A 26,418-nucleotide genomic window follows, 5' to 3' on the forward strand; every position below is an offset into this window, starting at 1 on the left:
ATAGCTGATGTTCAAAAATAATTCCCTGTTAATTAGTTTGGATGTGAAAGCTTTTTTTAATGGAAAGGGTAAAACTGATAACATATTGCAAAACTACTGTGGATAAATTATATGACTTACAAATTATTGCTTTCCCTTTACAGGCAGTTGACACCAATTTGGCAGCTGTTGATAGTCACTGGATCTTCATAAATGAGGTAATTGAAATTAAACGGAACAAGATATACTCTGCCACAGAAATTTGCCAAATATTAGCGGTTTATATTTGTTCTTTATGCAGCTATCTTGTCTGATTAGCAGTCAATTTCAGATATCCAGAATTGAAGAGAATTTAGTGTGTCTTGCAGATTGATGTTGCCATGGATCCATTGTGTTGCAATGTGTGAAATTCAATATTTTTGAATGCAAAGGGTGGAATTTTCTACACAACCCACTGCATGTTTTGCGGAGGCGGCCTGCCATTGGTTGGTGGCAGGATCTTCTGGACCGCTGGCTATCAACGGGTTTCCTGTTGATTGCACCCCTCACCGCCGGGAAACCCATGGCGGGGGTGCACCCTCGGCATTACCAGAAGACCCTGCTGGCGTGAATGGCCTGAAAGTTCCGGCCAAAAACTTTTTTTTTAACTGTTAAACTACAGCCATTTAATTAACTCAAAGAATGGCACACAAAAATAAAACAAAACCATTGTTAACTACCCAGAAGATGTGTAATTATTACCTTGGCATTATGCTATCCCACAGACATATATTGATACTTGTTTATGGGAAAATCAGAACATGACTAGGCCTCGGGCTCTCTGCTCTGCAGTTGACTTCGATCATGGTTGATCCGCCTTGGATAATGGTATTCAGGGAAACAGACCAAACAAAAATCTAGCAATTTCTGTCTTCAAATGACACAATACAGCTTTCCGGGAAGGAGAATTCCTGATTTTAAAGCCCCTTGAGTTAAAATATTGGTTCTTGATTTCACTTTTGATGGTCTACTAATTTGAAGATTGCAACACCTTTTTTTGGACTTTCCCACCAGAAGAAATAGTTTCACTTTAATGATGCTATTATGTAATTATCACCTCTCAATATTTTGTTCAAGAAGGGAATACATGCCATTGCAATTGTGAAAGAGTTGAAGGAATTTGCATGATGTATAAAAATGCATCACAGTTCAGAGTTGAAACGTGCTACCCATTAACAAAGTCACGGCATTAATAGCCAGTGTAGGTGAATGTGTTTCAGATGCCTAGAGAATATAGAACAAATTTTCAGCAGAAATATGGGCTGGAATTCTCCGGTTTTGCACGCCCCGCTGCCGTTGCCAGTGAGAACAGAGAATTTGGCGCTCAGCCAAATCTCCATTCACTGCAATGGGACTGGAGAATCCCAGCTGCAGGTGAGGTCGGAGAATTCTGGCCATGGCTGTTAATTGACATGAAGTTATCAACAAATGCAAAGAGCTGTTTGACATCTTTAGTACCAAAAATGCTAATAGTTGTCACACACTTCTTTCCTCTTGCTCACTAAGCAAGACCTCCCGGGTTCCTTCTGTGGCCTAATGTTATAGGTCACTGAACTGGTGAAACACAAACCTAGAGCAATGCTCTGGGGTTCCTCAGGTTCAAAGCCTGGGTTGGCAGATGGTAAAAGCAACACCTTCCCCAAGGTGCCCAGCATCCCTAGACCTGCACATGTTATATTTTTATTCCTATGGCACACAGGATAAGGACTTGATTTCAGTAGGGATGGGGAGTCTGGCAATCAACAGCAAGAGTGAGCATTGGAGTGGGAGGGTGCAACAGATCATAAGGGAAGCTAGAGAACAAGGGTTGGAGGAGTCAAGTTGATAGATGGAATGCTGCAGTTGTCAAACAGTTTGCTTGAGGGGATGGAGGCAGCGGAGGGAGGGGTGGGTCGGGGAGGGGGGTGGGGGGCAGCAGTGGAGCCACTTCTGCTCCTGGCTCACAAGACAAGGAGTTCTATTAAAAAAATGTAATTTCAGCAGCCAGCTGCTGCCAGCTATGTTTAGCTACTGGGTTTTCAGTACCTAGGGAAACCAAGGTCCCAACTGTATTATGATTAAACATTATAATGAAGTGGCTTGTCTCTCCAAGCTGGACACACAAACATCTCACAATATGTCAGCATAAAAACAATAGTATACATAGTATCTTTTTCTTATTTGTTCCTGGGAAGGTAAGCATTTGTTGCCCATTGCTTTACACTTGGGAAGGTGGTGGTAAGCTGCATTCTCGAACCGCTGCAATCCACCTGATATAGGTACACCAACAGTTCTGTACGGAGGAGTGGGGGGAGCAGGGGTGGAGTTCAGGATTTTGACCCATCTATGGTGAAGGAACATCTCTATAGTTCCCAATCTGGATGGTGTGAGGCTTGAAGGGGAACCTACAGATGGTGGTGATTCCATGTGTCCACCTTCCTAATTATTCTCGGTAGTAGAAGTGGCACATTTGTGAGGTGTTATTCCAGGAACTTTGCTGAGTGGCTGCGGCACATCTTATAGATAGTTCACACTGCCAACACCTTTTGCTAGCGATGGAAGGGGTGAATGTTTAAGGTGGCGGGTTGGGTATTGATCAGGCCGACAGTTTTGTTCTGGATGTTGTGGAGCTTCTTGAAAGTTGTTAGTGTTAATGTAAGCCTACTTGCGACTAATAAACAAACTTTACTTTGCATTTTTTTTAGTGTTGCACTCATTCAGGCAAGTGGAGAGTATTTGACGACAATCCTCACTTGCACCTTCTAGATGGTGGGCAGGCTTTAGGGAGACAAGGGGCAGAACTTTCTTTAAAAAATTCTAAGTGGAAAACAGTCAAGAAAACAATAGGTCTAGGTCATGTGCTTTCTTGCATCACTGTGGATGGTATCTCACTCGGTCCCACATCAACCCTGTATGTACCAAACCCTTCATCATAGAATCATAGAAACCCTACAGTGCAGAAGGAGGCCATTCGGCCCATCGAGTCTGCACCGACCACAATCCCACCCAGGCCCTTCCCCCACATATTTTACCCACTAATCCCTCTAACCTACGCATCCCAGGACTCTAAGGGGCAATTTTTTTAACCTGGCAATCAACCTAACCCGCACATCTTTGGACTGTGGGAGGAAACCGAAGCACCCGGAGGAAACCCACGCAGACACGAGGAGAATGTGCAAACTCCACACAGACAGTGACCCGAGCCGGGAATCGAACCCGGGACCCTGGAGCTGTGAAGCAGCAGTGCTAACCACTGCGCTACCGTGCCGCCCCTACTGCGCTACCGTGCCGCCTTCTATTACAATCCCCACATCTGACCTGATAATGGAAAGAAGGTCATTGATGAAACAGATTAAGTTGGTTAGACCTATACCATTACCCTGAAGAGCACCTCTGGCAATATTCTGGGACTGAGATAATTGGCCTCCAACAATCATTGTGCTAGGTAAGACTCCAAACAGTGGAGAGATTTCCTTCTGATCGCCATTGACTTCAATTTTGCTGGCACTTCTTGATGCAACAGTCAGTCAAATGCTACCATGATGTCAAGGGCAGACACTTTTGTCTCACCAGGTGATGTAAGTTGTGTATTGCAGTGAGACATAAATGGGCCTACAAGATATTTCCTGATTGTAGCAGGACACCGGGGAATTTTTAAGGCTGAAACAGCCTGTTCCTCCATGCAAGCGGCATTATTTAACCCAGGTAATGGGGGTTTCTCATAGGTGAACCGGCGAGAGTCACACTGCCTCTTTTGTTGTGGAAGGCCTGCTATCTTCAAGTGCCTCTTGAGCACTTGAATGGTCGGCAGCAGGATTTCAGGGTTCAGGACTCCCTCCCCCTGAAAACTTCCCACCAATCAGATGCTGCCAGATGTCAATTGCAGGCTACTCCAATGACATCGGTCATATCTACTGACAATGCATCCACCAGAAGTTCAGGATTAACTCGGCATCCAGGGCCAGAGGTGAATGTGGGTGGGATGGGGGTCACAGGGTGAGTGTCATGGGAAGAGTGGTAATGAATGCAGGAGCTTGTTTTCAGAGCCCTTTCCAATGCCAGATCCCTTGATCGTGCCCTGAGTGCCTGACATTGACGGACGTGCTTCAAGTTCTCTGCATGGCACCACACCCATCCCCCACTCCACTAGCAGTGGCAGGATGAGGCCCTTAAATAGTCATTAATTATCCACTTAATTTCTTAGTTGGCCCTGGAAGGGATGACCATCCACAAGCCTTCGCAACCCCAGACTTGAATAGGGAAGAGGTTGAAGCTGGCATGGTCTCTGCCTGGTACCTTCCCACCTGATGCCCAGCCACCTCCAAACTCACCTAGCAGGAAGGCATTAAATTCTGCCCAAGGTGTCCCTTTGGTATTTCTGCCCTGCTACGCCATTGATGTAAAGTAGTCCAATAAATGACTAGGAGCCACCCTTTTTATGGAAATGATGGAAAAGATTTTGGATGGGCTCATCCCCAGTGTGCTGCTTGTCCCTTTAAGGGCAACACGGCAGAGTAAGGGTCACCTGGCCTGGGTGACCAATCGGGACTCAAAGTGAGGAATCACCCCAGGGGGAGGAGTTCTCTTAACCAGCGGCATTCCAGGACTAGCAGTATACATGCTGCTGCTCTTGTCGATACCTTCTTAATAAATCCTTTGTTGTTTACCAATTAGGTCTGCACATTATCCCATCATTATCCCATCAGGAATGTTCAGGCTCTGTTGTTTGGTTCCATCTCATAATATTTGAATTGTAGTCTTAATTCAACTATGAAACTTACATTGTCAGGGTGGAGTGGGTGGGATTATTGACCAGTATAAAGAGCACTTACACATTTTGCAGAATTTAGGATTGATTTGTATTGACTCGGACACAATCCTCGAGTGCTATATTATCCTGCATCATTAAAAGCTGCAATCTCACTAGAAATTAAAGTCAGAAAATGAATGTGATGTTGCAATGTTCAGTCAACAATGGATGATGATGCATTGGGAGTGCATCAGGCTCTATGTCCACGATATGCCTCCTTTAGGTTTTAAGGGGTAACTCGTCACTTTTAAAGTTGTCCTGCTACTGAGGAGGGGGAATGGCTCCCCAACCTCAATGAAGTTGAGTTGCTGCTTCTGTAGGTGAAGCTTTAAAGGTTTAAAGAAGATCGACTGTAGAAGGAGATTCCTTTTTTGGAGCAGATGGATATGCTGGTTTAAAGCAGCGTTGAAGCAGCCCAGATGGGATTATTGTGCAAAAAAGGCATGGGAGCAAATGGGGGAGTAATTAGCTGATCTTCTGAATGTTGCCATGGTAACTATATTCACATGCACAGTTAACGTATTATTATGATGTTGAATACATATTTTACAGCATTTCGCTGTCAGCTTGTTGCAGCATCGCAGAGGAAGCATGCATACACCTTTCCAAATGTGCAGACACATTCATGTTTCTCTAGCTTGCTGGTATTGCTGCAATATATATAGGTACTTACGTTTATGTCTTGCAAGCTATGAAAAATAAGCAGACTGTTACCACAATTGACAAGTATGCTTCATATTTATAGACTCAAGAACAGTGGCGAGCTGGCTGTGCACTAGGATGAAACTAAGCTCCTTTTATCTTTGTCTTTCTAACATATGTCCCTCTTCTATCTTGTAAGAGAGTCACATTTTTACAGACGGTAGTGGATTACAGTTAAGAGCTCTGATACCTTAGACGATAACCAGCCTTCAAGCTCTTTGAATGAATACAATAACGAGAGAATGGAAGGTTCAAGTACCTCTCCATATCTTCAATATTTGTATGATATTTAAATCTCCATACTCACTCTTGCACCCTGATTTTAACCAAACCCTCTTGGCAGGCATGGGATAGGTTTAGATTTAACGCATGTTTTCCAGTCCACCCAATTAAGCGCAACATCAAATAAAATAGCATTGAACTTACAGAATAGCAGTAGGCCTGCAGTAGACCAGCCCAGCTGGTCTTTGCTGGCATGTGGGCTCCACACAAATCTCCTCACATCTTAATTCATCCATCTTATCAGCATGTTCTTTAAATTTACCCCATTGCTACCAGAGAGGTCACTTTAAAATCAGAGCTAATAAGACCATAAGATTGAAGAGCAGAAATAGGTAATTTTACCCTTCAAGCCTGCTCCATTATACAACAGGATCATGGCTTATTTCTTTGTAGCCTTAACTCCACTTTCCTGCTCCCACCGCCCCCCCCCCCCCCCCGCCCCCCCCCCCCCCACACACACACTCTGGTGCCTGTTCAGGCACACTGAGGGAGAATTTAGCGTGGCCAATGCATCCAACCAACACGTCTTTCGGACTGTGGGGGGAAACCTGAGCACCGGAAGGAAACCCATGCAGACATGGGGAGAACGTGCAAACTCCACACAGACTGTGACCCAAGCATCTTAACTTATCTCCCTTTGCAGACTCTTTAGGCTGAATTTTCACTGAGTCCTGATGTTCTTTAAAAATGAATAGCAGGTCTCAATTCCATAATTCCCAGCGTACCTTAATTTTCAGGAGCGCCTTTAAAGGTTAAGGGCTGGTTCCTGTCAGTTACCTCTGACCTAGTTTGCTGCAATGTGGGGAAAGTCATATCCTACTCCTCCTTAACTTTCATGGAGTAAGGCATGGTTTTTAAAGGGTTAAGGTTCTCAGCCCCTCAGAGGAGTCATGACCCCTAGTCTACATGAGGGGACCATTTGAAAAGTTGGGCTCGAAAGGTCCTCCTCATGCCTTCTATGGCTTCTCAAAGCCCCTATGCCAAAGAATGACACCACTATGCCTATTGTCCCAGTATATATTGTATAGAACCAATGAATCCTTTAGTGAGAGTAGTTTTTAAAAATGTTTTTAAAAAAGGGCTTGGAAATGGTGAGGGCTGGTGTGTTTTATTTGGACAAAATCCTAGAGCACCAAAGAGGGCCTTTTAAGCATGCTGTGTTTGCCCTCTTTCCTAGGGCAGGCCTTGTCAGGAAACAGAGGTAATTTTAAATGATCTATTGTTGTATTGTTGGATATTAGAAATAAAGTATAGATTCAATTTAGTGTTTCCGTATAATAAGGGTAGCCTCTAATTAGATTCATTTTAACCAAATGTATGGAGTTTTTTGGTTTCAGTTCAAACTGTGCCTGCAGTGAGTTTATGATGTGAAAAGTAAACAAGAGCACTGGAGAAAGAATAAGCTGTTGCTTAGCAACCAGGGGCTTCTTATGCATAGGAAGGCTTTTTGAGTTTAGTTTTAGCTGAATTCATAGCAGTTGGAGCTTAGAGTGAGAAAAGTCTCTCAGCCCTGCTAGAAGCAGGAAACCCATACTATTGAGTAATGGGCAAGAAAGCTTATTCAGGAAATGAAGCAATGGAAAGGGAGGTTTCCACATAGATTGAAGTAAAGAAAAACAGGAACTGGAATTTGAACAGGGTACTGTTCATTAAAGTTGAAGACGGAACTGGCAAGAGCAGAGCTGATAAGGTTGGCTAGAGAAAAGCCAGATATCTGAAGCAATTATAACGTTTGGTGTCCTTATTTCCAGTCTTTGAGACAATAGTATTTTGGGGGGCTGAGTACCTGAGAGATTATGTGGAAGCCACACATGGCAAGTAAAAACAAAGGAATATTGAAAAGAGAGTTGGAAATCCTGGAGGTGGATCCTTGATAGGACCAGCTAAGAGAAAGCATTGTTTGAAAGCAGACTCTAAGTCACGTCTCTTTGAGAGTGGAGTTTGGAAAGACCTGACAATCATTTGTGGGGAGTTTCAGGAGAAATTACAGAAGTTCGATTGGATAACATCTCCCACTTGCGTGGTGTTGTCTGGCCTGTTGGGTTACAGGGACAGCGTGTTTACTGAGAACATCATAGCCTAAGATATATTTTGTAATCTGTTTTATCTTTTAAATCTCTATACATTTGTGACGATAAGTGGGAGTGAAAGAATATTTTATTATAGTCCAGCTTTTCATGATTTTTTTAGTTGTTAAAAGCTAATTGATATTCCTGTGGCTCTCATTTATGTTTTTGGAAAAAAAGATAAAAGTTATCGGGACAATTCTCCCAGCCTGCTGCGCTGCTCCAGTTAGATTCATATTAATAAAGGTGCTTGCATATATGGGGTTTTTTGGTTTCTGTCCAAACCATGCCTGCAGTGTTCTTAGTGAGCAGTGCAGCGGGCCAGGAGACATCAATGGGTGCCATTTTGCGGGCTTCCTGCTGGGCACCTGGGCCTCCACATCTCTCCCAGTCAAAGATTTCTGGAAATTGGCACGGAGCTGATTACAACATGAAAATCTTCAAGTCCATATCATTAGCGGACTCGGGACTGAAATCTCTGGCATCGCTAGCATCTCCCCCACCCCGCCAGGAGTGGTTCACTCTCGCGGGATTTACAACTGCTCCCCACTAATGGGGAACAAACGGCCAACCCCGCTGGAGGGAACAGAGGCCATTGAGGCCCCTCCTGGAGGTAAGGGGTGGGGTGGCAATGCCTAAGGGGCACCTTGGCACTGCCCATCAGGCATCAGGCAGTGCCAAGGGGACGGGGCCAAATGGCACAGGGCCTATTGGGGACGGAGTCTATTAAAGGGGCATTTGGGACTGTCGCGGGGTGGGGGGGGGATGTCAGGAATGTCAGGGGGAGGAGAGGGAGATTGGGGCTGGCCATCTGGGTGGGGGGGAATCAGGGCTGGTTGGGGCAGGGGGCGATATAGGGACTGGCCCGGAGAGGTCCGGGAGGCCAGTGATCGGGGGTGGGGTGCGTTGGAAAGCCAGTGATGGGGATTTCCGGGACTGGCCAGCAATCGGGCTGGCCAGCGATCAGAGGCCGCCAATGCGGGGTGACCGCACATGTGCCGACCTCTGCACTGACAGAACAATGTATCCACAGTGGCCCGCTCTGCGCTATGCTTCTGGCCTCTCAGGCGGGAATAGGCCCTGCTCCCAGATTTTCAGAAGGAATCCCACTAGGGCTCTCTGTGATGCTCAGAATGTGGGAGATTCATTCTGGAAATCGCACTAAAAAAAAATCAGCAAGAGTTTTCACACAAATTGGGGACTTGGAATTTTTTTGGGAGAATCCCGGCCGTGATCTTTTGAGCCAGGATTCTGTTCTGGGATCTTTCTCTCCAGTAGTAACCTCAACTGGAATTGTAACAGCTGGCCTGACTCCTGTCTGCACCTGTCCTCCCGCAGCCATGAACATCCTGCCTTTTGTGGGCACTTTCTGCTGAAGCAGGTGCACCAAGTTAGGAATTTCCCCGACTCTTGCTACCTGCCACAATGATGAAAATTAAAGCTTTTGTTTCCTCCTCTCAACTTGCTTTCTTACCTAACTTTATATCATCAGCGAACTTGGTTTTAAGCAGTTGGTCCCTTCATCCAAGTCATTAGTATCGATCGTAAATGGTTGAGCCCCAGCACTGGTCCATGAAGCACTCTAGTTACAGTTTGCCAACCTGAAAATGACCCATTTTGACCCAACTTTGTTTCCTGCACAGCCACTCCTCTAAAATGCCCAAACTATTAACTCTTATCTTCTGCAGTAATCTTTTATGCGGCACTTTATTGAATGCCATCATAGTAATGGTGTGGAGATGCCAGCGTTGGATTGGGGTAAACACAGTAAGGAGTCTAACAACACCAGGTTAAAGTCCAACAGGTTTATTTGGTAGCAAATGCCACTAGCTTTCGGAAGCTAGCTTTTTGAAAGCTAGTGGCGTTTGCTACCAAATAAACCCGTTGGACTTTAACCTGGTGTTGTTAGACTCCTTATCATAGTAATAGCACAGATATAGTGCACACAGCCCATTTTTCTAGGAACATATGGCATGAATAACTCTAGCTATGAATTAAACCACAGCAGGATTTCCTGAGACTACTTCCCCTTACCTTTTCCTACAGCAGTTGAGCAGCTAAATATGATATTTCTCCTGCCAGTAAACTCAATAGCAAATGGGGAGGCAGTGGCGTAGTGGTGTTGTCACTGGACTAGTTACCCAGGGACATGCTCTGGCGACCTGGGTTCGAATCCCACCATAGCAGGTGGTGAAATTTGAATTCGGTAAAAATCTGGAATTAAAAGTCTAATGGTGACGATGAAATTGTTGTCATAAAAACCCATCTAGTTCATTACTGTCCTTTAGGGAAGAAAATATGTCATCCTTACCTGGTCTGGCCTACATGTGACTTCAGATCCACAGCAATGTGGTTGATTTTTAAATGGCCCTCAGGGATGGACAATAAATGTTGGTCCAGCCAACGAATACCAAAAAAAAAGGGGTAATACATTCGGACGATTTAAACCCCCTGAAATCTCCACTGTAACTTGAGTTATCGCAGATTTGCGCTGGTGGGGTGAGTATACAGGAATCAAAATGGGTCACTTTCAAATGGAACGCCATTGCTCTGGGCAGTACAATATAATTGCTATCCCAGTTCTAGTTGTTTGATCAGATTGATATTGATCGAAGTGGAGCACACATTTTTGAGAGTTTAATGTACTGCGATTGTGAATGATTACGGTATTTAGCATTGTGAGAACCAAACATAATCGTAAAAAAGTAGCATAATGCTGTTAAATTGCCTTTTGGAGTGATTGTTCTCTATATTGCTTCTGAAATTTCATTGCGATGTCAAGATTGTAATCCAGAAGTCTTTTAAAATCCACAGCTCACAACCATAGCCCTATGAGACAGTGTGAGATTTCCAGAAGAGCTATTAGTTCTGGTGCCAATGTTCATCCAACATATAGCCTTGTTTATATATTCTGTTCATTAGCTGCCGGACATAAATAAATGTTGACCAAAGCAATAACTTACATTGAAGTAGGCACTGCGGTGTTTCATAAATTCCTTAATAAGTGAAAAATGAGGTTCAATGAGTATCGGAAAGCCTGCTCAGGGTAGCACCAGCCATACCTAAAATGAGGCTCCAATCTGGTGAAGCTATAACACAGGACTACATGTGTGTTATAAGTGGAAGCAGCATGTCATAGACAGAACTAAATGATGCTACAGCCAACAGATCAGATCAAAGCTATGCAGTCCTATCACATCCAGTCATGAATGGTAGCGGACAATTCAACAACTTTGTGAACAGGAGGAGCAGGCTCCATGAACATCTCCATCTTCAATGATAACAGAACTGAGCACATCAGTGCAAAAGACATATCTGAAGTGTTGGTCACCATCTTCAGCCAGAAGTGCCATGTGAATGATTCATCTTGGCGTCCCCACCGTCACAGATGCCGGTCTTCAACCAATTTAACTCATTCCAACAGGCTATCAAGAAATGATTTATTGCATTGGATATGCAAAATCTATGGGCCTCAACAACATCTTGGCTGTAGTGCTGAAAATTATACCTCAGATCAAGCTGCACCTCCAGCCAATTTGTTCCAGTACAGTTACAACACTAACATCTACCTGACAATGTAAAACATTGCCCATGTATGTCCTCTCCAGGATAAATTCAACCCAGCCAATTACCATTACGTCAGTCTATTGGTAATCATCAGCATAAGGTACATCATCGACAGTGCTATCAACAGCACTTACACAGCGATAACCTGCCCATGGGTTTTGGTTCTGCCAGGGCCACTGGGCACCTAACCCATGTTATCACCTTGTACCAAATAAGGGCAGAAAAGCTGAATTCCCGGGTTGAAGTGACTGAATTCCCTTGACAACAAGCCAGTGTTTGACCAAATGTGGCATCTAGAAGCTGAAATAATTGTTAAATTGGTGTGAATTAGGGAAACATCTTGCTCCATGATTGCAGCCATAACTTGCACAAGGAAAAATGGTGGTGGTGGTTTGAGAACAATTATCTCAGCATTGACATTGCAGCAGGAGTTCCTCAGGGTAGCGTCCTCAGCCCGACCATCTCTTCAGCTGCTTCTTCAATCACCTTCCCTCCAACATAAGGTCAGACGTGGGAATGTTTGCTGATGATTGTACTATTTGTAACTCCTCAGGAGCTGAATAAGTCTGCTCCATATGAGCAAGACCTGGACAACATTCAGGCTTGGGCTGATGAGTGGCAAATAACATTCCAACCATACAAGTACCAGGAAATGATCATCTCCAACAACCAGCCTGCTCCCCGGAACATTCAACAGGACTATTAATGCAAAATCTCCCATCAATGTCTAGTGGTCACCATTGACCAGAAACTGCACTGGACAAGGGCAGGTTAGAGGCTGGGAATCCTGTGGAGGGTAACTCACCTCTTGATTCTGCTAACCATCTGCAAAGTGCAAACCATTTGTTTGATGGAATACTCTCCACCTGCCTGGATGAATGTAACTTCAACATTCAAGAAACTCAACACCATTCAGTATAAAGCAGGCCACTTAATTGCATCCCAATTGTATCTTTTCCATTCACTCCTTCCACCAGTATTGCAATATGTAGCATGTGCAAGATGCACTGCAACAACTGGCCAAGGTTTCTTTGACAGCACTTTCTAAACTCACAATCTCAACTTTCCTCAGAAGAATAATTGTGTCAGGTTAAAATTCCCTTTCAAGCAGCACACCGCCCTGACTTGGGGTTACATCATAGTTTGTTCACTCTCATTGGTTACAAGTAGGAAATAATGAGTGCAGATGCCATTGGTGAGCCCACTACTCACTGTGGCTTAGATCTGATTCAGGGTTCCTTTAGCTGCTGATTTTAAAGTTCAAACCTCACAGGGTTTGCCTGTGAATGCAGTTGATTGTGCTACATGATATTTGAATTACATTTATGAGACCTTTGCCCACACATTTAACCTATCTATGTCCCTCTGTAGCCTCCTTATGTCCGCTTCACAATTTACTTTCCTACCTATCTTTATGTTGTCAGCAAATTTAGCAACCATACCCTCAGTCTGTTCATCCAAATCTGTAGGTGTGCTCTGAAGCCACTTGCAAGATGGAGTGGAATGCCTCTTGAGCAGAAGTCATGATCTCTTTATTCCTCAATTCTGAAGCATCTACAGCTGTCACTTAAGGAATTTTTGTCTAGAGAAGTTTTGCAGATCACATCAAGCAACATCTAGCCTGGATTGCAGCAGACTATAGAACCACAATTGACCTGTGAACGCTATGAGCCTGCCTCTTTAACATAATTTTCTCCCTGGCCACCCCACTTGAAACATGATGCCCCGCTGCCACTGCAAGTGAGGATGGAAAATTTGGCACTCAGGCAAATCTCCGCTCAGTGCAGCAGGACCAGAGAATCCCGCCGGTGTGAATGGCTTTAAAATCCGAGCTGACATTTTTGTAGCATTTCTCTGATGTTGTTTAGGCTTCTTTAGCTAGTTGTTATGTCTGAGAAATTCTATATGATATCATGATGTCATATATATGAGAGCACAGGATAGGCCTTGCTACTCACAAGCCATTTGTTGACATGATTTTCTTCATTGAAGAATCATAGCATCCCTGCAGTGCAGAAGAGGTAATTTGGCCTGTTGAATCTGCACCCACTACATAGAACATAGAACAGTACAGCACAGAACAGGCCCTTCGGCCCACGATGTTGTGCCGAGCTTTATCTGAAACCAAGATCAAGCTATCCCACTCCCTATCAACCTGGTGTGCTCCATGTGCCTATCCAATAACCGCTTAAATGTTCCTAAAGTGTCTGATTCCACTATCACTGCAGGCAGTCCATTCCACACCCCAACCACTCTCTGCGTAAAGAACCTACCTCTGATATCCTTCCTGTATCTCCCACCACGAACCCTATAGTTATGCCCCCTTGTAATAGCTCCATCCACCCGAGGAAATAGTCTTTGAACGTTCACTCTATCTATCCCCTTCATCATTTTATAAACCTCTATTAAGTCTCCCCTCAGCCTCCTCCGCTCCAGAGAGAACAGCCCTAGCTCCCTCAACCTTTCCTCATAAGACTTACCCTCCAAACCAGGCAGCATCCTGGTAAATCTCCTCTGCACTCTTTCCAGCGCTTCCACATCCTTCTCTGACACTCTGAACACTCTGACAGAGTATCTTACCCAGGCCCTCTTCCCCGCCCTATCCTCATAAGGCCACATATTTCCCACGGCTAATCCATCTAACCTACACATCAAGAAGTGGCAAATTTAAAATGCTCTGTGATAATTTTTAGCATATCAAATTTAAGATGCAGGATCCTTTGTATATGCTCTTCCTATTGGCAAAGTTGGGACAATTGTCTGAGGATGCCGTCAAAGCAACATGCATGCCATCTATTGTTAACCATGGAAATATCAGGAGCCCTGTAAAATTGAATGGCCCTATCTCATTGCTGCCTTGGGATGATGCCAAAGTCAGCAAATTCCTTATCTTGCAATAAAGTACTTCAGTAACCTGACAAATGCATGCCTGCAGTGTATCTTGGCTGATAGTACAGAAATCCCACAGGACTGCCTTAAATTACCCTGTTGCATATAAATTGAACACAGCCTTTACCTTCATTGTCACAGACAGAGCAGAGTGGGGAGATCAGAGTGGCTTCAAGTCATCAGCAGGCCTCTTTGATGGAATGAATTCTTATCGTGGATAAAAGTTTCATGAAGCCTGTGTTACCCATATATTCTTTGAGGCTGTTAGTAATTGGTCAAATACAACGTCCTTAAACAGTATCTCATTTTCCGTTCCTCTATTCTTGCTGCTATTTCTTCTGCTAATCCTGTCCTTCCATAATAAAGCCATTAAAAAGCTTTTTTTACTAGAATGGTATTGCAATGGAGTGCCCTAATTTATCTTGAGAAGATTCTGCAGGGGAGATAGGAGAGAGTTGGGCGGTGGGGGGGGGGAGTTGGGCAGTGGGGGGGGCGGCTCATGCAGACTACCAGAAGCAGCTCCGTGGTTATGTCTCCAGCATGCCAATTATAATTGCTTCAAAGTAACATTCTCAGCTGCAGAATACGAAGAGTTTGACAGGCACAGGTTTCACATTCTGAAGCTTCTCACTTCTATTTGTTTCACTTGATCCCACCAACTAGTGTGTCTCACTTCTAAATCTAATTGATCCAAATGCATTATAATCATAAACCTAGAAGATGTGGCGTCATAGCTGGCTATGGTACTCTCTGGACAGATTGCAGGAAATGTTGAAACTAATATGGAACTTTGAGGGGGCATAATTGTGGGGTGAAAATCTGTTGCCAACGGCATACAGTCCATTTTAGTTCAAGTGTGAAAAGATGTTCGACTTTACACTAAAGAAACGCCAAAGGTGGCATGGAATTCTCGGGTCTGGCGTCTCATTGAATTTTTATACTGTGACGATCAATTTTAAAATAAATTTAATACTGTAATTGGACAATATGGAAGGAATGTATTACATAATTTTGATCTGAAAGATTCGCAGTGATTCTAAGTTTTATAGATGATATTCATTTTACTAAGTCCCTTTCATTTCCTTGGCCAGAATTTACAGGGCAGGCCGGCTGATGTAGAAGTCAGGCTTGAACCTGCTGTATCTGGCCAGCTGACCCTGCCGCCTTTTTAAAGCTGTCAGCGATTAATTGGCTTGAGGTGGGTCTTTGGCCCCAATCTGGGAAGGAGGTCTCACCTCCAAGAGCTACCAGCCAGTCAAATGTCTGGGCAGAACTCTGATGACAGCAGCAGTTGCTCCTGTCGGGACTCCAGCCAGTCCTGAAGAAGGGTTGCAGTGATGGAGCCCAGATTTTAAGGTATGTCTGGAGTCTCACCTGGGTCAAACTGGTAGGACCGAGTGATCAGGGATGAGTGGAGTGGGTGGACCAATGGATAGAGCAGCGGGGAGGAGGGGGGAAATGAAGGGATGGGAAGACCCAGGAGGAGGGAAATGGGGGAGGGAGGGGAGAGAAGAACTAGTGGACATGGGTGGCCTGTATGAGAGCTGTGCTTCTCCTTTGACTAGCCACCAGCCTGACCAGCCGCCAATCTGACCAGTGAAACCTGCTGGGCTGCACATGTGGCATGAGCCTCCCCCACAGCTTGTAAATTTTGGAAGTGATGGATGGAGGACCGGAAGTGGCCACTTAGGGGCTTCAATTGGCCCAGCTAAAGGGGAGGTCTCCCAGAGCCTCCTCTCCTGGTAAAACTGTGGCAGGGCAGCCAGGTAGGAGTGGAACGCTGTCCATGGCATAGTGTCAACTTTCCTGCCCCCACCCCAACTCCACCATCTGCCAACCTGCTGTAAAAATCAGCCCCAAAGTAAATTGGGTTTGCTCAGTTGTCGTGAAGCTGCCGCCGCCTTTGCTCAGACAAATCCAGAGGCGAGTTTCCAGACCAGCCTGAGATTGATAGTTTCAGTTAAGTAGCACCACATGCACTTTGTTTCCTCCTGCCTGGTCAGAACTGAAATAGTCTTGGCTAGTATTGCACACCTCTCTGGGTTTAGTTACAGGCAGGACTCTCGCAGCAGTTAGAAATGTAAATTTGCAGAGGGTCGAGAGGAGGGGTGGGAGCATGTAACATGTCAACTTGGAAACAATTAGGAATATACAAAAATAAATGCTGGTTCATTTAATCCACCACTGAGGTTTGGTGAAGTTCCCCAAGGATTTGAGTGCCGTAAAGCATTTTGTGTCCTGGTTCAGACACGGTGGCAAACCAAAATGACATGAGACTACTCGCTGTCGGGTGCCTCACTCCAAAGTGGGTTCGGAGCTCAAGAATTACATTATCATTTCATTGTTGGTGCAAGTCAAAAATGCATTTACATCTACCCTAAGCTTGCAATATAAATGCACTGCAAATGCTAATTGATTACGCAACAGTTGTGCAGATCTAAAAATCAACTAACAATTAGTTTGTAGTTTGTAATACGAGCTCAGAAATTGTATTTAGTGGATATAGTTGTGCCGCATGACTTTACAAAGAAAAATGTTTTAACAAAAAAGTAATAACAAATGTTTGTGTTCATGATTCCTACAGATTCCGGTTGACCTTCTTAACCGATTTTGTGTTCAACTTATGTTTGCCTTTGTGTGAGCACTCTACAGAGTACATTTAGAGGGCTATTCCTTTAACTAATCAATACCTAATTTGCATTATTTTTATTAAACTAAGGAAATAAATGATGCCGATATTCGGGAGCTGGCAAAAAGATTGACTGGCAGGTTGACTGTAATTCGGCAAATCTTCCCAATATCAGAAAGCAAGAGCCAGTACTGTTTGAGGAACACACACAGGTTTTCTTCTGTGATGTGTAATCCTAAAGATCCCTTCACACAGCACATGGAGGTAGGGAATGTGACAATAATCGTTTTTTAATGGTTCTGCTCTTTATGTACAAATAATATTATTTCTGTGAGGTGTTTAGATGGAAAGCTAAGTATGCATCTAAATAGAACTGTGATAATTGATGTTGTATAAAAGCAATCCAATATTGTGAACAATTTTAGAGCTATCCTGGATGTTTATTGAATACACACACACAAAATATGTTCAGATGTTGCCATTTTAAGGAGTCAAGTTGTGGTGACCCACTGTAACTACGTATTATATGCCTGGACGCACCCCTGCTGCGCCTGACCCGAGACTCCTCCCTTTCCACCTGATCGAGGTATAAAGGTAACGGTTCCTCCCCTCTGCCAAAGTCTGGACCAGGCTAGCTACAAGGGTGTGTTCCAGTTCTCTGTGATTTCAGGTGGCGGGGTGAATCTGCTCGAGTCCGCCGTCGTCCCTTCCGATCGGGTACTGTGTGGTGACTCCGCGGGCTCAGGCGAGCTGCACACGGGGGACAGAGAAGTAAGCGGACCTGGTGCTACCTGAACAACAGAGGGGTCTAGGGATATGGGGTGGAGGGGCATAGTGGGCTCCGGGGCACCCGCAGGCGCCAGGTCCCAGATAGAGACCGTGTCCTCCCGCCCATCGGAGTATGCCACATAGGCATATTGGGGGTTGGTGTGGAGGAGCTGGACCCTTTCGACCAGGGGGTCTGACTTATGGGGCCGCACGTGCCTCCGGAGCAGAACCGGGCCTGGTTACATCTGATGCGCGACAATTAAGCACGTGGAACCAAGGCTTCGATATTGAAGGCTTTTATTGTGTAACAATGGAACTACTAACACGAATACACCAGTTCAGACTGAAGGGGTCCTGCCGGAGCAGAGGGTCTTATACCTCGCCACCGGAGGCGGGACCCCACTGGAATGTGCCATGATAACACTTATAACAGGTAAACACCCTAACCCAACAACATTGTACAACCCCCACAGTAACAACACCCTAGCCCAACAGTAACATAATAACAACCCCCAGTGGTGAACCAACGATGGTTCACCACATTCACCCCTCCTTTAAGAACAAAAGGTGGCGGGGTGCAAGAAAAAAACAGGTCATATAAACAGAATTCACAAGTCCAGACGGTCTGGAGGACCGCACCGACGCTGTGATCTCCTCAACACCGGTTGCGAAACCGGAGCAGGTGCTTGCGGTGGCGTTCTTTCCAAAACAACGTCTGGCTGTCCCCTCAAGGACTCCCGGGCCGGCTGGCCCTGGTGAGGCGATGGTGCAGGGGATCCTGGAACCTTTGGTGGTGGTGGTGGTGGTGATGATGGTGGCGCCGATCTCCGAGTCTCAGGCAAGCTGTACATGGGAGTAAAAGTGTTATGCACTGGTCCCGGTGCTGACCGCGCCACGTCTGGGGAAGCAATGAGGAGTAGTGGATTCGTGACTGGGGGAATAGGAGCGACAGGAGTTGCTACGTCCCCTGCGGGCGCCAGGTCTCTAATGGAGACAGTGTCCTCTCGCCCGTCAGGATATGCCACATAGGCATACTGAGGGTTGGCGTGGAGGAGTTGGACTGGTTCGACCAAGGGGTCGGACCTGCGAGCCCTCACATGTCGCCGCAGAAGGACGGGTCCTGGGTACGTCAACCAGGCTGGCAATGAGGTTCCCGAGGACGACTTCCGAGGGAATGAGAACATCCTCTCGTGGGGAGTAGCATTGGTTGCCATACACAGGAGGGAGCGGATAGAATGGAGCGCATTTGGAAGGACCTCCTGCCAACGGGAGACTGGAAGGCCCCTGGATTTCAGTGCCAGTAGGACAGCCTTCCAGACTGTAGCATTCTCCCTTTCCACCTGTCCGTTACCCCTAGGGTTGTAGCTCGTGGTTCTACTAGAGGCAATCCCGAATGAGAGCAGGAATTGCCTCAAGTCGTTGCTCATGAACGACGAGCCCCTGTCGCTATGAATGTAGCAGGGGTACCCGAACAGGGTAAAAAGCTCACTGAATGCCTTGATGACGGTGGCAGTCGACGTGTCCGCACAGGGGACAACAAACGGAAACCGGGAATACTCGTCTATTATGTTGAGGAAATAGACATTCCGGTCCGTTGAGGGAAGGGGGCCCTTAAAATCCACACTCAGCCTCTCAAAAGGGCGAGTGGCCTTGACCAATTGTGCCCGGTCTGGTCGATAAAAGTGTGGTTTGCATTCTGCGCAAATCCGACAGCTTCTCGTAACTGACCTGACATCCTCCACCGAGTAGGGCAGGTTGCGGGCTTTGACGAAGTGGTAGAGTCTGGTGACTCCAGGATGACACAGATCATTGTGGAGAGCCTTCAAGCGGTCCTCCTGCATGATGGCGCATGTTCCGCGCGAGAGGGCATCCGAGGGCTCATTGAGCTTCCCTGGACGATACATAATATCGTAATTATAGGTGGAGAGCTCAATTCTCCACCGCAAGATCTTATCGTTCTTGATCTTGCCCCTCTGCGTGTTGCTGAACATAAACGCCACGGATCGTTGATCCGTGATCAGGGTGAACCGCTTCCCTGCCAAGTAATGGCGCCAGTGGCTGACAGCCTCCACAATGGCCTGAGCCTCCTTCTCCACCGCTGAGTGCCGAATTTCTGGGCCTTGAAGGGTGCGGGAAAAGAACGCGACGGGCCTGCCTGCCTGGTTTAGTGTGGCGGCTAGGGCGAAATCAGATGCATCACTCTCCACCTGGAAAGGGATGGATTCATCCACCGCGTGCATCGTGGCTTTCGAGATGTCGCTTTTCAAAACCTTGAAGGCCAATTGGGCCTCCGGCGTAAGTGGGAAGGTCGTGGACTTAATGAGCGGACGAGCTTTGTCCGCGTAGTTGGGGACCCACTGTGCATAATATGAAAAAAACCCGAGGCATCTCCTCAGTGCTTTCGTGCTAGCGGGCAAGGGAAGTTCAGTAAGTGGGCGCATACGGTCTGGATCAGGGCCAATGACCCCGTTTTCCACCACGTATCCGAGGATGGCTAACCTGCGCTTACGGAATACGCACTTCTCCCTGTTATAGGTCAGATTCAGGCGAGATGCAGTGCGCAGAAAGTGTTGGAGATTCGTGTCGTGGTCCTGCTGGTCATGGCCGCAGATGGTGACGTTATCCAGGTACGGGAAGGTAGCCCGCAACCCGTTCTGGTCCACCATTCGGTCCATAGCACGCTGGAAGACCGAGACCCCATTGGTGACACCAAATGGAACCCTGAGGAATTGGTATAGACGACCATCCGCCTCAAAAGCCGTATATTGTCGGTCCTCTGGGCGGATGGGGAGTTGATGGTAGGCGGACTTAAGGTCTATGGTAGAAAACACTCGGTACTGCGCAATCTGATTGACCATATCAGAAATGCGCGGGAGAGGATACGCATCCAGCTGCGTATAACGATTAATGGTCTGACTATAGTCGATGACCATCCGAGGTTTGTTCCCGCTTTTGACTACCACGACCTGCGCTCTCCACGGACTAGCACTGGCCTGTATGATCCCTTCCTTGAGGAGCCGCTGAACCTCAGATCTAATAAAGATCCGGTCCTCAGCGCTGTAACGCCTACTTTTAGTAGCGATGGGCTTGCAGCCAGGTACCAGATTTTTAAAAAGGGATGGTGTAGTGATTTTCAGGGTGGATAGATTGCATGCGGGGCGCTTTGGGCAATTTGGAGGCTGCGGCTGATTCCCTACTGCCAGTGAAGGGAGTGGCCCACCGTACCGTAGGATCACACTCTTCATGTGGGCCATAAAGTTTAGTCCGAGGAGAATTGGCGCACAAAGGTGAGGTAACACAAGGAGCCTGTATTGCTCGTAAATTGTGCCCTGTACCTCAAGAGTTACCATACATCGTCCTTGGATCGGTACAGACCGGGACCGTGATGCCATGGAAATTGTCTGCTTGGCAGGGAGAACCCGGAGTCCACACCTTTTAGCAGTTTCAGGGTGTATGAAACTTTCGGTGCTCCCACTGTCAAACAGACAATTCACAGTTCGACCACTAACCTTTATATCCATCATGGAATTTTCAAGTCTGTAGTGCCTGGTCTGGTCCAGGGAGATCGACGCCACCGTTGGCCCCTGGGCGTCACTGCATGCTGCCGATGTTGATGCTGAGGACCCCTGCTGGTCGGTCCTAGTCGTCGTGGACCATGATGGCCGCCCCCATGAATCGCACGTGGGCGAGGGCGCCAAACGCAGCGACTCCTGGTGGTCTTCCTCCTCCTCCGTCAGCCACGATGGCGCCGTCCTGGGTTCGCACGTGGTCGGACCTCGTGGGTACTGCGACGCCGAAGGAGATTGTCTCCGTTCTGGAGGGTTACAAGCTGCACTGCCGTTTTTAGGCTTGGACCTGCAGACTTTGCCGTAGTGGCCTTTTTTACCGCACTGTCTGCAGATTGCCGTTCTTGCCGGACACTGTTGCCGTGGATGCTTGGCCCCACCACAAAAATAGCATCGCTGGCCACCTGGAGCTGCCGCCGTCGTCGGATCGATCTGGGAGCGCAAGTTAGCGGGGCGAGGAGGGAGCTGAGCTTGCTCCAGCCACGTTGACTGCACGTGGTCCTCGGGGTACAGCGCCAAGCTCTTCGACGCCGCTTCCAGCATCACAGCCATCTCCATTGCTTGGGTCAAGTCGAGTTTCCCCTTTTCCAGCAATTTAAGCCTGATGTACGAGGACCCTACCCCTGCTACGAACGCGTCTCGGGCGAGGTCGTACATATATTGTTCGGCTGATACGTCTTTACAATCGCAACCCCTGGCAAGCTGCAGGAGCTCATTGGCGTAGTCCTCCATGGTTTCGCCCGACTGCCGACGTCGTGTAGCGAGGAGGTAACGAGCGTGTATCTCGTTGGGTGGCTTCGTGTATCGTTTTTTTAGGAGCTCGACGGCACCCGGGTAAGTGGGAGCTGCACGAATGGCGAGATAAATCGTGTCGCTTACCCTTGCGTGGAGGACCTGGAGTTTATCACTGTCTGTAGTGATAGCTACCGAGGCTGCCAGGTAGTCCTCGAAACACTTCCACCAATGGTCGAATGTGTTAGCGGCACCGACCGCACGTGGGTCCAGTGTCAGATGATCCAGTTTTAAGATCTGTTCCATACTCTTTTTTTTTGTTACACAATAAAATTGATGCGCGACAATTAAGCACGTGGAACCAAGGCTTCGATATTGAAGGCTTTTATTGTGTAACAATGGAACTACTAACACGAATACACCAGTTCAGACTGAAGGGGTCCTGCCGGAGCAGAGGGTCTTATACCTCGCCACCGGAGGCGGGACCCCACTGGAATGTGCCATGATAACACTTATAACAGGTAAACACCCTAACCCAACAACATTGTACAACCCCCACAGTAACAACACCCTAGCCCAACAGTAACATAATAACAACCCCCAGTGGTGAACCAACGATGGTTCACCACAGGTATAAAGGTAACGGTTCCTCCCCTCTGCCTCAGTCTGGACCAGGCTAGCTACAAGGGTGTGTTCCAGTTCTCTGTGATTTCAGGTGGCGGGGTGAATCTGCTCGAGTCCGCCGTCGTCCCTTCCGATCGGGTACTGTGTGGTGACTCCGCGGGCTCAGGCGAGCTGCACACGGGGGACAGAGAAGTAAGCGGACCTGGTGCTACCTGAACAACAGAGGGGTCTAGAGATGTGGGGTGGAGGGGCATAGTGGGCTCCGGGGCACCCGCAGGTCCCAGATAGAGACCGTGTCCTCCCGCCCATCGGAGTATGCCACATAGGCATATTGGGGGTTGGCGTGGAGGAGCTGGACCCTTTCGACCAGGGGGTCTGACTTATGGGGCCGCACGTGCCTCCGGAGCAGAACCGGGCCTGGTTACATCAGCCACGACAGTAATGAGATCCTCGAGTAGGACTACCAGCTACAACCCCAGGGGAAACGGACAGGTAGAGAGGGAGAATGCGACAGTCTGGAAGGCCGTTTTACTAGCGCTACGGTCTAAAGGTCTTCCAGTCACCCGCTGGCAAGAGGTCCTCCCTGATGCACTGCACTCAATTAGGTCACTCCTGTGTAGCCCTGTTTGAGAGCACATTTCCACTCCATCTGACGAAAGAGGAGCGCTCCGAAAGCTTATGGTATTTGCTACCAAATAAACCTGTTGGACTTTAACCTGGTGTTGTGAGACTTCTTACTGTGTTCACCCCAGTCCAACGCCGGCATCTCCACATCATGACGGCTACCAATGCCACCCCTCATGAGCGGATGTTTGCTTTCCCTAGGAAGTCCTCCTCAGGGATCTCATTACCGTCGTGGCTGATGTACCCAGGCCCGGTTCTGCTCCGGAGGCATGTGTGGCCCCTAAGTCGGACCCCCTGGTCGAAAGGGTCCAGCTCCTCCAAGCCAACACCCAATATGCCTATGTGGCACACCCCGATGGGCGGGAGGGCACGGTCTCTATCCGGGACCTGGCGCCTGCGGGTGCCCCGGAGCCCACTATGCCCCTCCACCCCACATCCCTAGACCCCTCTGTTGTTCAGGTAGCACCAGGTCCGCTTACTTCTCTGTCCCCGGTGTGCAGCTCGCCTGAGCCCTCGGAGTCACCATGCAGTACCCGATCGGAAGGGATGACGGCGGACTCGAGCGGATTCACCCTGCCACCTGAAACAACACCACAACTGGTACTACGGCGGTCGCAGTGGCAGATCAAACCGCCCGACAGGCTGAACCTGTGAGGTGTCGACGTCTTGCTTCAGCCGTGACTTTTGTATATATTCTGTGACTTTTGTATATATTCCGTGCCTCTATATATATTGTTCCACCCATCTCAACCCCGCCGGACTCTTTTTTTAAACCGGGGGGGCGGTGGGGGGGGGGGGGGGGGGGGGGGGGTGAATGTGGTGACCCACTGTATCTACGTATTATATGCCTGGACACACCCCTGCTGCGCCTGACCCAAGACTCCTCCCTGATCGAGGTATAAAGGTAACAGTTCCTCCCCTCTGCCTCAGTCTGGACCAGGCTAGCTACAAGGGTGTGTCCAGTTCTTTGTGATTAAAAGCCTGTTTTATTTCACACTCGCTATAGTCCTCGTGAATTGATGGTGCATCACAAGTGTAGCTGATAAATAATTGACTTTTGAAAATATGTGTAAAGATTTTGCATTCACCTATCATTATCAGATGTGAAGGTTGAGCAACTGGGGGAAATCTCATGGTACGTAAGGGTAGAATTGTTACAGTTGTGTAGGCACAGATGGGTCAGAAAATTGAGTATAGTTCATCATTCGCCGATGATTTTCCAGCCATTTGCATTTTGTGTTAGGATGTGTTATATATTAATGAACGTCTTAGAATGGTTGTAAAAATATTTCAATGAATATGGTGCACTATTTTCTTTTAAATGGGTGAAAATGAAACTCCTCAGGATAGAATTTACAATCACACAGGTTGAATGGATCAGAAAGTTGGGGGACATGACCATCCGCCTGCCCATAATTATCTAGCCAGCTGCATTTTCTATCCACCCATGTTGATGTGCATTTTGTGCCATAGCCTCATTCAGGCACCAAAATTCATGGAAACTATTTAGTTGAATATTTTGTGCAATTTTGTGATATTTGAATTTAGCTTCTTGTTCAAAGCTGTTCTAGAAATGGCAAAAGAAGGTACTATGCGCTATGGAGCTTCAAGAAATGCCAGTCGGGATTCTATCAGGCCAACAGGGATCTCACCCACTGGTTGGAGAATCAGCAGGCAAATCCTGTCAGGACCTTGGAGGAGGTCCAATGGAAACAAGTGCCCTTCAGACAATTGAGTCCTTCTGGTGAATGCAATCAAAAATCATCAAACCGATCTTTATTGCTGGAGATGAATTTAAGAATCTCTCCGAAAACTGAGGAAAGTACTTGGAGATAGTCTAAACTCCAAGATATTACTCAGCGAAGCGGAGATGTGGGAATCCACTGGGAGCAATTCTGGACTGTAATTCTGTGGACAGTACAAAGTGAGATTGTATAAAATGGGAATGTTCCTCTCTCTAGTATAAAGTTTAAGTTCCTACAAAAAGGAAATAGGGTGGGTGTTTGAGAAATTTCAAATAATCAGGGATTTAATAAAACTATTAGCACTAAGTGAAATGACTCCAGATCAGAATTACAGATTAGCAGGGGTATTATCTGCATAAAGACACATATAATCACAGTACATAAAGACACAGAAAATCACAGTAAAAGATTTAAACAAGTAAGAGATTTGAACAAGTATTTCTGATTTAAACATGTACTTTGGATTTTAAAATATATTTTTTAAGTAATCTGTACACTTTAGCCAAAGGCAGGCTGCTCCAGAGCATGATGGGATGAAAACTGAGTGAGATGAACCACATTCTTTGGGACAATAAAACCACAGAATGTGTATATTCTTATCAGCATAAGTTACGGACAGTATGGGATCCCAAAGCCATTGTATAAATAGAGCTGTTCAACTTGCACTGATAAGACAGTGCTTCTCAGACATGGAAATATCAACCGTCTGACTCAACCATTGACATAATTGAGAGTTGGTGAGAACAGCACCTTTGAACTCAATAGCTAAACGTCAGGGGTTGCTAAGCGACAAGGCGAAGAAGTATCCAGATTGTACCAATGAAATCCAATGATGTCAGAGGGTAGAATGTAATTGGCTGAGGTACATGACAACTGTTAACAATGATTGATTTGTACCAAAGATGACTGGTTCATAACTAATGAGAAGGCAGGAAAAGCGAACTTGAAAATGTATAATTGTCCTGTCTGATGTATTGTAACTTCAGAGTGGTATTGGAAGGCTCAGGGCCTTCTCTTCAGAGAGGCATTGGACTGCCCAATGCTATCTCTCCCAGCGATTGCTGCTCAAATTAAGATATGTCTTTAACCAGGGTACTGACCTCATGAGTCTTTGTATTAGTTGAAGTTTTGGCAAACACTCAGTCTCTGAAATAACCCCACAACAGTGGGATTCTAAGTGTCGAATTCGCATAAAAACTGGAGCTGTGCACTGCAGACTGCACTAGTGTGAATCTCATCAAAAACCTGTGACAGGGCCTATTCCCACTGTAGAAGCCCGCAGCAAAGCGCTGAGTGGGCCACTACGCATACACCGATCTATCAGTGTCGAGATCGGCGCAGGCACAGTAACCCTGCACACCGGCCTCCCAATTGCTGGTCAGCCTGATCGCTGGCTGACCCCGCATCACTACCCCTC

The 26,418-nt window shown here is 46.8% G+C and overlaps 1 protein-coding gene across 1 annotated transcript in view; it reads left to right on the top strand.

The window, feature by feature from the left end:
* Positions 1 to 26,418, top strand: part of LOC144505344 (glutamate receptor ionotropic, delta-2-like) — a 393,564-nt gene that overhangs the window by 227,448 nt on the left and 139,698 nt on the right. The window contains exons 5-6 of the mRNA XM_078231464.1: positions 144 to 197; positions 17,033 to 17,206. Of these exons, the coding sequence (XP_078087590.1) occupies positions 144 to 197; positions 17,033 to 17,206 (228 nt within the window). The remainder of the gene's footprint in view (positions 1 to 143; positions 198 to 17,032; positions 17,207 to 26,418) is intronic.

Source organism: Mustelus asterias, chromosome 16 (assembly GCF_964213995.1).
Source record: "Mustelus asterias chromosome 16, sMusAst1.hap1.1, whole genome shotgun sequence".
Lineage (NCBI taxonomy): Eukaryota > Metazoa > Chordata > Chondrichthyes > Carcharhiniformes > Triakidae > Mustelus > Mustelus asterias.